The sequence below is a fragment of the Epinephelus moara genome, chromosome 9, assembly GCF_006386435.1.
Source record: "Epinephelus moara isolate mb chromosome 9, YSFRI_EMoa_1.0, whole genome shotgun sequence".
NCBI classification, from domain to species: Eukaryota; Metazoa; Chordata; class Actinopteri; order Perciformes; family Serranidae; genus Epinephelus; species Epinephelus moara.
In genome coordinates, this window is record NC_065514.1 from 34,173,764 (window position 1) to 34,188,272 (window position 14,509).

Here is a 14,509-nt window from a genome sequence, read left to right on the forward strand (position 1 = left end):
GCACAGCCTAGGAAACAGAAATACTGCAAAATAATAATAATAATAACGCGACTAAACATTATAACGTTATTTCGTCTCGTCTCGTTTTGGTCAACGAAAATGAAGAGACATTTTAGCAGAGGTTTTATTTTGTAAACCACATTTAGTCTTGTTTTAATTCGTCAACAATATTGCATTATATATTTAATTATAGTTATCGTCACATGACCACCATTTACGTTGCGTCTCGTCTCCTTTTCGTCACGTGATAAAGGTTCGTTGATGACGATATTTAGTCACACTTTTTGTTGACGAAAGCAACACTACCTGGAAGAAGATCAGTTCTGCACTCAGGATTTCAGGTAAATAGGCTATGATACACTGCTTGTTGAGGTTTCTTAGTAACCTCAGACGCAACCTACCACCGCGTTCTTGAAAGCTGGCACAGAAAAGGCAAGAAAGTAGCACCCAGCACCTGACTTTGCATTTCCAGCATGTGTACGGCCCCTAAAGCTTCTAATTACCTGAGCCCTTGTTTGAGCAGCAAGATGGCTAACGTTAGTTTCTGGGGCTCTCTTGTCTCTCTTGCATGCACAGACAGAGATATTTAATGTTAGTAACATTATGTTGTACATGACATCGTCAAGCCCAGAATTAACTTTATAGTGTCCAGTATGTCAGATTTTTCTCATCAGTCTCTTTCAATGCCTGGGGGTGAGACAGACTCATACATGCAGCTCAGGTGGAATTGTTACAGTGCGCAGTTTTGTTTTGTTTTGTTTTGTTAACATTACATTGGACATCACACTTATTTTTCATTCGAGGCATTCCACTTGCCTGAACACAGAGTTAACTTGCTGTGGGCAAGTGTAAATGTTGAGTCCTGTGACCGGAATAAAAGTGATTTGGTGGACACACAACACTACCAGGTAGAGTGCACTCAGTGCACTGTGGCCAGTTAAGTTGATACAGAGATAACGTGGTAATTTTTTCCCTCATCAACCAACTGATTGGTTGAAGAGTACGTAAAAATTTAGTTGACCAACATTCTGCCCTACAAAATACAAGTACCTCAAAATGTGCATGCAGTAATAGGCCCCCTTTAACTTTCAGCTGTGAAGCACTTAAAATGTATTTAACCCACATTTCACAATTTATTTTATGAATCACAACTTCCAGTTATTGTCCTTCTCGTGATTTTTTTAACAGAAGACAGTGCAACTAGAAGGTACCAAAGTCCCCCTGTGACAAACACATTGTATATGCATTACTCAGCATGTAGTGACTCTAGTAATTAGTCTGGAAATATAAAATGATCCCTATAATCAAGGTGATTTAAGGTTCCACTGGTTCAACCCCGTTCAGCTGTTACCACACACACACACACACACACACACACACACACACACACACACACACAAACACACACACACACACAGTGTAGTTAACACAGCGTGGTCTGTTATTGGCCACTTCACACAGACACATGCATCTGAAACAATGCCATGTGATGGTGACATGGTTAACACATATTTTACCATCACTGACACTGTAAAAGTCTGTTTTATGAAGGAGGCAGGTCATTCTTAACTTTATGAGCCAGTCAGAGTTCACAGGTAAAACAGGTCAGCGGTACTGGGCTGAGCTGGATTAAAGATGAGTTTTGATATTTTATGTATTTTAGCGGCTGCTATTCATCACAAAATAATCTTACCTTTGAGAAGGCCTTTCCTCCTTTAAGCTCCTGGAGAGATAGAGAGCAAAAGAGACTGTCAGAGTCAAATCTGTGTGTGTATGTTTCTATAGACACCATCTCTATAGATTCGTGTAGAACCAATATGGAACCTGGGACAGGTGCTGTGCAACAACACTCGCCGGGAGAAAATGGTGGCTATTGTACATTTCTGCAAACGTTTGGCCGTTTCATACGTATCATGTCAAAGATTCTTAAGTGGTGTTGTATATGAGCTGACTTTTCTCATCAGGAGGTAGAGGGAATGGTGGATGGCTTGACATCTAGGCAAAGCACCAGCCAAGATGCAGACCACTGCACGAAACTAACAAACAACAAAATCAGTTGTTTCTTAGCAACTCATTGTTGCTTTTCCACTGGGATAGTCCCACAAAAATTATTTTAGGCCAAAACGTGACCTTAACGATAACCAAGTGGTTTCTCTGCCCAACCCTAACTACACGTTAAACACAGCGTTGTTGAAACATATCTGCTCCATAATAATGTAAAAAAGTAAACTATCCATGGTTTGCAGAAATGTACAATGCCAACATTTTTTTGATACTTTGCATCAGTTGAATCATGTAGTTCAATCATTACTGCATTATTGGGTGGTTGGGGGGATTTAAATCATGTCCATGAGTAGCAATGAGAGGTGGCTGCTGGGAATTGTACTTTACCTTACGTACAGAGACCCGGCAGATGCAGGGGTCCAACACTCCAGTGATTGGATTAGCACTCATTTTACACACGAAAGAGAACTTCTTCCTCCATCGAACGCAGTTCTGCTGCACCTCCTCCCTACGCACACATACACACACAGACACACACACACACACACACACACACACACACAAATCTGGTTAGACTGTGGCCTAAAACAACAGGTATACAGGTGTAAGCAGATAGGTTGACAACACCTCTGGCACACTAAATTATGATAATAATTATAGCTGCTGCACAGCAATGGTCGGGGCGGGGCAATTTTAGGCAAAATTAGGCAATTCTGAGCAACACACACACTAAAACAAAGCATATCACAACATAGATGTTACATCATATAATTATGGTATGCCCTTCAAATTGTGGATGAGTGGCTGAAGTGATCAGACTCATAATATACAAAGGAAAGAAAAAACTCAAGAACAAGAAAGTAAGAATAACATTAACTGCTAGCAATTGTGAACAAACTGGCCTGATCTAGCTTAACGCTAAACATTATCCATGGTGACAAAGATGAAAACATTTTTTAAAATGTTAAAGTAGCTATTGGATAGACTCTTTATATTGACTGATAGCTAAGCCAAATAAACAGGGAAAAGAGACAAGGGATAACAGGGAAAAGTGTTGATAAAGAGTATTTGTCTCTCCGCGAAACTGCCTGGATCATAATTATTTTAACCTTAGTAGTCTGTAATCCACATAGCATGATGCCTGAACATAAGACTTTCAAATTAGAATGTCCGTTCTGCCTTAGCTGAAGCTTGAACTCACAACTTCTGAGACTGAGGTCTGTCTTCTATCTCACTGAGCTAATTGGCAAGTGACAGCTTCACAAATTGACTAAGCCAAGCATCAGGGTGCCAGACAGTAGCCATCCATGCCATGGAAAAGCAAATTTCAAAGTGAAAGTTCCAAAGCTGTAGCACATATGGTTGATTTGTTATGAATTTTCAAATTTAGAGGCTTGCTGTAGCACCACCATCAGGACTATTGTCTTGTGTTTCCAGTTGAGGACATCTGGCATGGGACTGGACCTTTATGAAAAGTTTGGGTAGATTTCTCATAATGGAAATGTTGCATGAGCTGAGGCTTGAACTCACAATCTTCAACACCAAGAACCATCCTCTATCTCACTGAGCTAATTGGCAAACAGAAATGTCACATGTAGCTTCACAAATTGACTAAGCCAGTCACCTGTGTGCAAGACAGCAGCTGTTAGTGTGTAAAGGCAGATTTCAAACGGCTGTTTATTAAGACAAAAATCCGAAAATACACATATTGCATCTAGACAGCATGGAGATGTTGGTAATTTGTTTTTAACAATGATTTATTGGCTCCATAAGTGAAAAACTGATGTTTAAAAATGCCATTTTTGCATTGACTCCAATTGTTTGCATGAGAGCGAAATTCAAAATGCTGTCAAAAATTCAGTTTTTGAGATAAAATTCTTATATTTTCCAAACATCATCTACCATGACTCTAGAATTTTGTCATTTTTTTCATGACATTGAAGATTTATTTAGCAAGAATTTGCATGTATATGTTTACAGTACCGTTTACAGTCAAACATTTTGATGCACTGTAGGCTCAATTTTTGATAAATCAAAAATCTGAGAAACATAGTTTTTGTAGGATAGTCTGAAGATGCTCTGTAGCAAGTTTGGTGTCAATTGAGCAAAAATTGTGGGAGGAGATAGGTTTAAGAAGTTTTACTGATTTTGAAAAAAACAGAGTGATGGACTTCATAATTTGCAATAGGTTTAAATGTACAAAAGTTTCTTCAGTATTGGAGCTACATTTTGGTGAAAGTTGCAAATCTGTAACACATGTGGTTGATTTGTTGTGAATTTTCAAAATTTTAACCTTTAGAGGCTTGCTGTAGCGCCATCAGGACTACTGGCCTGTTTTTGCAGCTGAGGCAATCTGGCATGGGACTGGACCTTTGTGCAAAGTTTGGTGATTTTCCGCGCATGGGAAGTATGATTTCTATGATTTTTAAGAAGAAGAAGAAGAACATGCAGCAAAACAATAGACTATACAAATTTTATTTGTATAGCACAGTCCATACAGCAAGTGCAACTCAAAGTGCTTCACATAATGAAAAAAATTGCATAAAAGACCATATAAGATAGAGTTAATAACATCTGATCGTGCGCGCGCGCACACACACACACACACACACTAACACACACACACACACATAAAAAAACGAATTAGGTTTAATACCAAATAATCAAATAAAAGCTACAAAAATGCAAGTTTAAAAAGATAGATTTTAAGATTTCGTTTGAGGCTGTCAATTCAGTTGACAGCCTCAAACGAAATCTTAAAATCTATCTTTTTAAACTTGCATTTCAGAGTCTGACATCCTTTGGAAGGCTGTTTCAGAGATGAGGGCCAATGACACAGAATGCAGCATCATTGTACTTTTTAGTTCTACTCTGAGGGACATTTAGACCAGAGGTGGAGGATCTTAGGGATTTGGAGGGAATGTATTTAACCATCATATCAGATCAATAATCAGGAGCCAGTCCATTAAGAGATTTAAAAACTAAAAGCAAAAATTTAAAATTAATTCCAAAATGAACACTAAGCCAATGCAGAGGCTTTAAAAACAGAATAACATGTAAACAATGTTTTGTCTTGGTGAGTAGATGTGCTGATGCATTTTGGATCATCTGCATTTTAAAAAAAATTGAGAGGCCTGAGAACAAGGTAATAAAGTAGTCAATTCTGCTGGAGATAAAAGCATGAACAAGTTTTTCAGTGTCTTTTTCAGATAAAAGACGATGCACACAGGCAGTGTTTCTATGATGAAAAAATGCATTTTCGGTGACGTTTCTCACTTAGGGTTCAAAACACAGGTCACAGGTCACAGTCAAAGATAACACCAAGGTTCTTCACTTCACACATTTGTTCATGAGTAAATGAGAAATTGAAATTGCTTTTTTTTTTTTATCCAATGATTAGGACCTCAGTTTTGGGGCACATAATCCTCCATCCGTGAAAACGTGGATGCTTCACACAGCACTTCCCCCCATCAGCACAGAAGATCTATACAATCAGCACAGTTTCAAGGTGGACACCCAAGATTAGTGTCACCCATTCAGTATCTGATCAAATATTTCCCCCTCTGTTCTTGAGATATGACATTGAGTAATGGCCAGAAAAGTTTTTCATGCAGAACATTATGATGTCACAGTAAAGTTGATTTTTGACCTTTCGGATAAAAAATGTCATCACTTCATCATTCTTTATTATTGGACATTTGTGCGAATTTTTGTCATAATTTGTGTAGAAATTCCTGAGTTATGGCCAAAACATGTTTTGTGAGGTCACAGTGACCTTTGACCACCAAATTCTAGTCAGTTCATTCTTGAGTCCAAGAGTACGTTTGTGCCACGCTTTCCCTTAAGGCATTCTTGATATGTTGTATTCACTGAATGAGATGGACGCAAAGTGACTGTTACCTTGACCTTTGAGCGCCTAATCAGTTCATCTTTGAGTCCAAGTTGACATTTGTGCCAAATTTGAAGAAATTCCCTCAAGGAGTTCTTGAGATATCGTGTTCACGAGAACAGGACGGACAGACAGATGGACAGACAGATGGACAGACAGATGGTCAGACAGACGACCCTAAAACATCTCAGTGTCTGTCTCTGGCCATGGCTATCACCGGCGTGTAGGCATAAAAACTCGTCTACACAACAAGATATGGACATTGAGCAGTGAGCTGTTAGATGAAGAGTGATGGGCTCTCACTGTGGTTTGTTTGAACCAGAACATGTCAGAGGTGTCATGAGTTTAAACAAAGCCTGAGAAATCATGTAATGGTCCTGGCTGCTTACTTACTGATGCTGAAAGCTTCATATTATATTAAAGATTAATTGTATGTGAATATGTTATTTAACACAGGACATGATATTAAAAGCTACAGTCTGCCTGATCTTAGAAAAAATAAAGTCCATGAGGCAGTGGCAGATGACTGTCCAGATGATCTCATCTGGTTCTGTTGAGGGGTTTTCCACTTAGAGATTGAAAACAGATTCAGTGTTTATCTGCGTATACTTTGGTGCAAGACATTTACTGCTCTCAGCCTCTGTCTCAAGCACTCTGCAATCAAATTATTTCAGCAGTGTAGCTGCAGTCATTTTAAAATATTCTACAGATGGTGTCCACAGCAGAGGACGGAAAATGGATAAGACTAATTGTATTGAGATTCTTTATTTGGTAACAAGTAACAGTGAAAAAATGACGAAGGTACATTGAGAATGCATTCCTCCATGAACCCTATGGCTCTGTTGTAACAGAGTCAAATCCCCCTAAACAAAATGGTCCTTTATATCTTTACTGCACAGGATTTATTATCACATGTGCATGAGATGGGGTTAGGTAGCATCCACTGTATAGAGAAGCCATCTTTAGCCTACCAATAGTCTGATAAAATACACGATTGATTTTGAAGGAGGCTAACATTACGTTACTTTACATTGTGTCACCATGTAACATTCAAGAATGAAAAATGAACTGCAAATTGTTCAATTAATGGTTTAAAACAAGTAAAAATATTTTTCAGTCTGTATTTGATGACCTGGGATGAGAATGTGTTGATCAAACCCAATCCTTTGTTATAAGGAGTGACTTAGTTGCTCATTCTGACGTCAGACTGACAAGTTAACTTGGAATCACATTACATATCAGATGCCTGTCTGAAAGACTTTACTGAAGGAAACACAGATGCTTTCAGTAACACTTTGGCAAGTAGCAACATTTCCACAAAATTTTACACCGTATATACTCGTACTCGTACTCGTTGTCCTCCGCTTATCCGGGTCCGGGTCGCGGGGGCAGCAGCCTCAGCAAAGAAGCCCAGACAGTCCTCTCCCCAGCCACTTCCGTCAGCTCTTCCGCGGGAACCCCAAGGCGTTCCCAGGCCAGCCGGGTGATGTAATCCCTCCAGCGTGTTCTGGGGCGGCCCCGAGGTCTCCTCCCGGTTGGACATGCCCGAAACACCTCCCAAGGGAGGCGTCCGGAAGGCATCCTTACCAGATGCCCGAACCACCTCAACTGGCTCCTCTCGATGTGGAGGAGCAGCGGCTCTACTCCGAGTCCCTCCCGGATGTCTGAGCTCCTCACCCTATCCCTAAGGCTGAGCCCAGCCACCCTGCGGAGGAAACTCATTTCGGCCGCTTGCACTCGCGATCTCATTCTTTCGGTCACTACCCAGAGCTCGTGACCATAGGTGAGGATTGGAACGTAGATCGACCGGTAAATCGAGAGCTTCGCTTTCTGGCTAAGCTCCCTCTTCACCACAACGGACCGGTTAAGCGCCTGCATCACTGCTGACGCCGCCCCAATCCGCCTGTCAATCTCCCGCTCCATCCTACCCTCACTCGTGAACAAGATCCCGAGATACTTAAACTCCTCCACCTGAGGAAGGACCTCCCCCCTGACCTGGAGTGGGCAATCCACCCTTTTCCGGCTGAGGACCATGGCCTCAGACTTGGAGGTGCTGATTCTCATCCCAGCCGCTTCACACTCGGCTGCGAACCGCCCCAGCGAGAGCTGGAGGTCACTGTTCGATGGAGCTAGGAAGACCACGTCATCCGCAAAAAGCAGGGACGAGATCCTCCCGTCACCGAACCTGACACCCTCCACCACTCGGCTGCGCCTAGAAATTCTGTCCATAAAAGTTATGAACAGAACCGGTGACAAAGGGCAGCCCTGGCGGAGTCCAACCCTCACCGGGAACAGGTCCGACTTACTGCCAGCCACGCGAACCAGACTCATGCTCCTTTGGTACAGGGACTGGATGGCCCTTAGCAAGGGGCCACCAACCCCATACTCCCGGAGCACCCCCCACAGGATGCCCCTGGGGACACGGTCGTAAGCCTTCTCCAAATCCACAAAACACATGTGGACTGGTTGGGCAAACTCCCATGCCCCCTCCAGCACCCTGGCGAGGGTAAAGAGCTGGTCCACGGTTCCGCGTCCGGGACGAAAACCACATTGCTCCTCCTCAATCCGAGGTTCAACTATCGACCGGACCCTCTTCTCCAGCACCCTGGAGTAAACCTTACCGGGTAGGCTGAGGAGTGTGATCCCCCTGTAGTTGGAACACACCCTCTGGTCCCCTTTCTTGAAAATGGGAACCACCACCCCGGTCTGCCACTCCAGAGGCACTGCCCCCGATGTCCACGCAATGTTGCAGAGGCGTGTCAGCCAGGACAGCCCTACAACATCCAGAGCCTTGAGATATCCAGGACGAATCTCATCCACCCCCGGGGCTCCGCCGCCTCGGAGTTGTTTCACTACCTCAGCAACTTCTGCCCCAGAAATTGGACGACCCGCCCCCGAGACCCCCGTCTCTGTTTCCTCACTGGAATACGTGTTGGTGGGATTGAGGAGCTCCTCAAAGTATTCCTTCCACCGCCCGACAATGTCCTCAGTTGACGTCAGCAGCTCCCCGCCCCCACTGTAAACAGTGTGAGCAAGTTGCCGCCTTCCCCCCCTGAGGCGCCGGACGGTTTGCCAGAACCTCTTTGGAGCCGATCGATAGTCTTCCTCCATGGCCTCACCGAACTCCTCCCACGCCCGAGTTTTTGCCTCAACGACTGCCGCTGCTGCGCTCCGCTTGGCCCGCCGGTACCCGTCAGCTGCTTCCGGAGACCCACAGACCAACCATGCCCTGTAGGCCTCCTTCTTCAGCCTGACGGCTCCCCTCACCTCTGGTGTCCACCAGCGGGTTCGGGGATTACCGCCGCGACTGGCCCCAGCGGCCTTGCGGCCACAGCTCACAACAGCCGCCTCGACAATGGCAGAGCGGAACAAGGCCCATTCGGACTCAATGTCCCCCTCTGCCCTCGGGACGCGGTCGAAGCTCTCCCGGAGGTGGGAGTTGAAGATCATCTGGACAGGTTCTTCCGCCAGGCGTTCCCAGCAGACCCTCACTGTTCGTTTGGGCCTGCCAGGTCTGCGTGGCGTCTTCCCCCACCATCTGATCCAACTCACCACCAGGTGGTGATCAGTTGACAGCTCTGCTCCTCTCTTCACCCGAGTGTCCAGAACATATGGCCGCAGGTCACATGATACGACTACAAAGTCGATCATTGACCTGCGACCTAGGCTGTCCAGGTGCCACGTGCACCGATGGACATCCTTATGTTTGAACATGGTGTTAGTTATGGCCAAACTGCGACCCGCACAGAAGTCCAATAACTGAACACCACTTGCACAGTATATATCTTTAACTAAAATTTCAAGTGGAAAATAAAAACATTGTGCAGAAGCCACCAGAGACTCTACAGAAATGTCTGTCACTCACAACATGAGTATCAGAGCCAAACAGTGACTTGATTATATGTGTAATAGGATTGTTACCGTTAACGTGTTAACAAACGTAAAGCGTTTATTTTTTTAAAATCACATCACTTTTAATCACATGCTGCTATTTTTGCCGCCTTCCATGTTTCAGATGTTAGAAATGGCTGAGTTTTAAAGCTAGAGTGATGATACTGGTATCATATGAAACTGGTAGATCTATAGAATCCAGTTGTACCAATCATGTTATACTAGCTTCCCAGGAAAGGGGCTAAAACACACTACAAAGTTAGGCTATAGTTTGGTGAGGGAAAAACAGCACTGCCATTTTCACAAAGGTGCCTTGAGATATCTGAATGAATCTGAATGAAAATGCATTCTGTGTGTCCCCTCAAGTCTCCCCTTTACAGACATGTCCACTTTATGTTAGTCTCATACAGTTTTGGGCACAAACTATGCACTTTTTGCATGCAATGTTTATTACTGATTTATGACTAGAAAAACTTGACACACAGTGCTGAGCTGCATCTCAAATTAATCTTCAGGTTTCCAGCCTTGAGGTGATATATATATATATACCACTTCTATATAGCATGTATTGTTGATCTGTTATCCCCCCTTGCAATTAATTATGAATAACTATTGAGATTTAGTGATTAATCACGATTTTAAAAAATAATTGTTTGACAGCCCTTATGTGTAACCAACACAAGAGCACAGTGTTTCATATCTGCATTGTGAGGGTGTGAAGGTGACAGAAGGCCAAAAGGACATCTATGTAGAGAAAGTAAAGAAGTACCACTCTTTCCTCAATTAGCACAACTACTGATATGTGAAAATGTCAATGTTATATCAATGTGAAGCAGGGTGGAGCCAGTCTGAAGCACAGACTACTTTAGCTGGAAAAATAAAGGCCTGAAAAGGCCTGCATTTGTGGAATTTGAGAGGCTACAGGGGAAATGAGGACTTGTGGGACTGATCCAGTGTGTCCCTTGCTCAATCTCTCACAATGCTAATGAATTGAGAGCAAAGGTAAGGTGTAACAGCTGAGACCAGCCCAGTTATCAGAAAAATAACACCAAAGCTGTCAATGGGAATTACTATCTCCTCTACTCTGTATTCTCTCTCTCTCTCTCTCTCTCTCACACACACACACACACACACACACACACACACACACACACACACACACACAGGTCATCAGCATGCTTGGCTTGTCCCAGCTGGTTAACTCTGATGTTATCTGTCCCTGCATGGCTGTCAGAGGAAACACTACATGAGAATTGTCAGGCTCTCTACATGGTCAGCACTTCAGTTACACAACACACATGTGCAGACTCAGCCTGCTGCTCTCCTGATAACACACTGTCCCGCATGTTTGGTCTTTGGAATGTGATGTTAAAATGCAGGTGGAGCAATGCAAACAAAATGGAAATCTGAGCACCAGCACTTTGTATTGTGATGGACATCATTTCTTTAACTTATGTACATGCACAACATACACACTCTGTTAATACTGCATGTTTGACAACACAACTCTGTCATGCCCTAATTAAAACTCTCAACATTATCTCATTTTGTTTCACAGATATGTCTGCACAGTTAGCTACCAATGTAATTATTCTTGAAAACATTAAAATTGCAAAGCTGTGTTTTATGCTTACACAAAACAAATTTTCTTAGAGAAGCAAGTGTGAAAGATTTAGGGAGATGTTGTGGCATCTAGCAGAGAGGACTGCAGATTCCAAGCAGCTGGTTAGAATTCCTTCAGTGTTCATTGTTCAGGAAGTTTTTATTGTGAGCCAAATTATCCACAGAGATCTCATCCTCTCAAGAACAAACAGACCAGGTGATTAAAAACACTAAAAACACTGAATAAAGCAGTTACACGTTTCACGTTACAAATCCGTGTTTCTCCTACACTGTTCGGCATGTTGGAGCCTGTCACTCAAAGCTTAATTATGAGTAACTTTAAGTCTTAATAAAATGTAAACAGGTGAGTTATATAAAAATTCACTGCCATGCAGTTGTCATGAAGGTTTAAATCAGCTATAGAGACCAAAACAATTTTTTGCAGGATCTTTATTTTATTTAAAAAAGTAAAAAAAAAACAAAAAAAAAAACAACAACAATGGGAGAAATGAACGTAAATTTGTTCATTTTTTGCAACACTGAACTCAAAATTCAAATTGTCAAAGAACAAGAACTAGCTGATAAAGGAAACTTTGAGTTAGCTCTTGTGAAGTGTGATCTTACACAACACTGCTTCTGGTTTTAGCTCTGTTTTTGGTCTCCACCAGCTTCGTACAAAAATATCTTTCTCTCTGTTTAATGCTACAAAGCTAGTCTCTAACTGTGTCTGTGTGTTGTTTGCTGCTGAGCAGGTAGTGTTTTCTTTCTCATATTTGTTTTTTCAAATGATAAGAGCTTAAGTCAGTATCTTCAGGCATTCTTTTACAACATTAACTTTAATATTAACTTTATCCTTGAAGCTTTTCCCACTCCGCTTATCTGCAGGGTGACCTGAAGTTTACAGCTCCGAAAACAACAAGCCTGGAGGCTGCCAGCAGCCTGGGAGAGGCAGAAAACAGCCAGACAGGTTTTGCCACTTCTTTTCTTAGAGCCCAGCCTGCCTGCCTGCCTGCCTTCACAAACACACCATTGTACAGTAAGTACATACAAGTAATGCTTTCTCTCTGACTAGTTGGTCACCGCCTCCAAGGGACTGTTCATAAATGTCACAGACTTATTGACCAGACTTACTGACTGATACATGCTTTATATTTAGACACTGTTGGCTGATTGAAAAAAAAGGTATTTACTAAGGTCACCTATTCAATGATTCGATCTAAGGAGCCTGATTCGACTGCCAGTCTCACAGTCAAATCATTGTAGTGGACAAGAATGCGGTTATGAAACAAGGGATCATTCTGTTTATATATGGGGGTTCTGAAAGTCTAATTTTACGTATAGTAGTATCCCAATAAATCTTAAAATATATTTGCTAAAAAGCAACAACATACTGTTTCAAAATCAAAGAATACATTCACCAATCAGAGCACTCACATAACGCAGCGCTAGCAGAGTGCTAAATATCTTTTAAATTTATGAACGATTGCCTGTCAAAATAAGCAGGGTCCCTGGTGCATTGAAAACTGCCAATTGCAACATACAGCTCTGTCTCCCTGCTTCTCCCCCTCTGCCCTGTCTGTGGATTGCTACAGTGGCAGGGATTAGGGCCTAAAGTTCCATTTACAAGATTATTTTTGGCATTTTGTTGCCTTTATTGATAGGACAGCTATATTGCCCTACTGCCCTTTGGTCAAAATTGAGATTTGATTGCAAATGATTCAGATTGCCCCCTTGAAACCACATCTGTGTTTATGAAAAAAAAACCTCCCATTAAATCAACAATGGTGCCATATGCGATAGGCTACCTGCCTTTAAAAATGCAAACCCATCTCAGTCATGATTTTCATTTCTTTTCTTTTTTTTGATCAAATAGTCAGTAACAATCTTTAACAAAATTAAATGCTTACTTTATATAAACTATAAAATCTCTGAATGAACTATATATATATATATATACACTACCGGTCAAAAGTTTTAGAACACCCCAATTTTTCCAGTTTTTTATTGAAATTCAAGCCGTTCAAGTCCAATGAATAGCTTGAAATGGTACAAAGGTAAGTAGTGAACTGCTAGAGGTTAAAAAAAAGGGTAAGGTTACCCAAAACTGAAAAATAATATACATTTCAGAATTATACAAAAAGGCCTTTTTCAGGGAACAAGAAATGGGTTAACAACTTAAAGCCGTTCTGCAGCAATGGAGGTTGATCAAGCCTTGAAAGTTGGTGCTACCAATTCCTACAGGTGTTCCAACTTTTCTTGATTACTTACAACCCCCTCTGTCTGCATAAAAGCAGTGTTGGAACACACTGTGGTACCATACCCTTGTGAGCATCATTTGAACAGTATTGTACTGCAGAAAGTAGTGTGTTACCATAAAAATGGCAAGAAAAAGGCAATTAACAATGGAAGAGAGACAGACCATCATAACACTTAAAAATGTAGGGCTTTCCTACAGAGAAATTGCGAAGAAAGTCAAGGTGTCAGTGAGTACAGTTTCCTTCACCATCAAAAGGCACTCAGAAACTGGGAGAAACTCTGACAGGAAGAGGTCTGGCAGACCCAAAGCCACAACAGAATCAGAAGACAAGTTTCTGAGAGTCAACAGCTTGCGTGATAGGCGGCTCACAGGACAACAGCTTCAAGCACAGCTTAATAGTGGTCGTAGTAAGCAAGTCTCAGTTTCAACTGTGAAGAGAAGACTTCGAGTTGCAGGTTTGAACGGTCGAGTTGCAGCAAGAAAGCCATTGCTAAGACATCAGAATAAGAAGAAGAGGCTTGCCTGGGCCATGAAACACCACCAATGGACTACTGAAGACTGGAAGAAGGTGTTATGGACTGATGAATCAAAGTTTGAAATCTTCGGTTCATCACGCAGGATTTTTGTACGCCGTCGAGTAGGCGAAAGGATGGTTCCTCAGTGTGTGACATCAACTGTCAAACATGGAGGAGGAAGCGTGATGGTCTGGGGCTGTTTTTCTGGATCCAGGGTCGGTGACTTGTACAGAGTGAGAGGCACCCTGAACCAAAACGGCTACCACAGCATTCTGCAGCGCCATGCAGTACCCTCTGGTATGCGCCTAGTTGGTCAGGGGTTCATCCTACAGCAAGATAATGACCCAAAAC

The 14,509-nt window shown here is 42.3% G+C and overlaps 1 protein-coding gene and 1 long non-coding RNA gene across 3 annotated transcripts in view; one reads left to right on the forward strand and one right to left on the reverse strand.

The window, feature by feature from the left end:
- Positions 1-14,509, forward strand: part of LOC126395185 (uncharacterized) — a 523,086-nt gene that overhangs the window by 177,808 nt on the left and 330,769 nt on the right. The gene's annotated exons all lie outside the window — the stretch shown is intronic.
- The window catches only part of eeig1b (estrogen-induced osteoclastogenesis regulator 1b), a 43,453-nt gene that overhangs the window by 8,951 nt on the left and 19,993 nt on the right, over positions 1-14,509 (reverse strand). For both annotated transcript variants that reach the window (XM_050052413.1, XM_050052414.1), the window contains 2 exons: positions 2,392-2,512; positions 1,694-1,723 (listed from right to left, as the gene is read on the reverse strand). In XM_050052413.1, the coding sequence (XP_049908370.1) occupies positions 1,694-1,723; positions 2,392-2,512 (151 nt within the window). The remainder of the gene's footprint in view (positions 1-1,693; positions 1,724-2,391; positions 2,513-14,509) is intronic.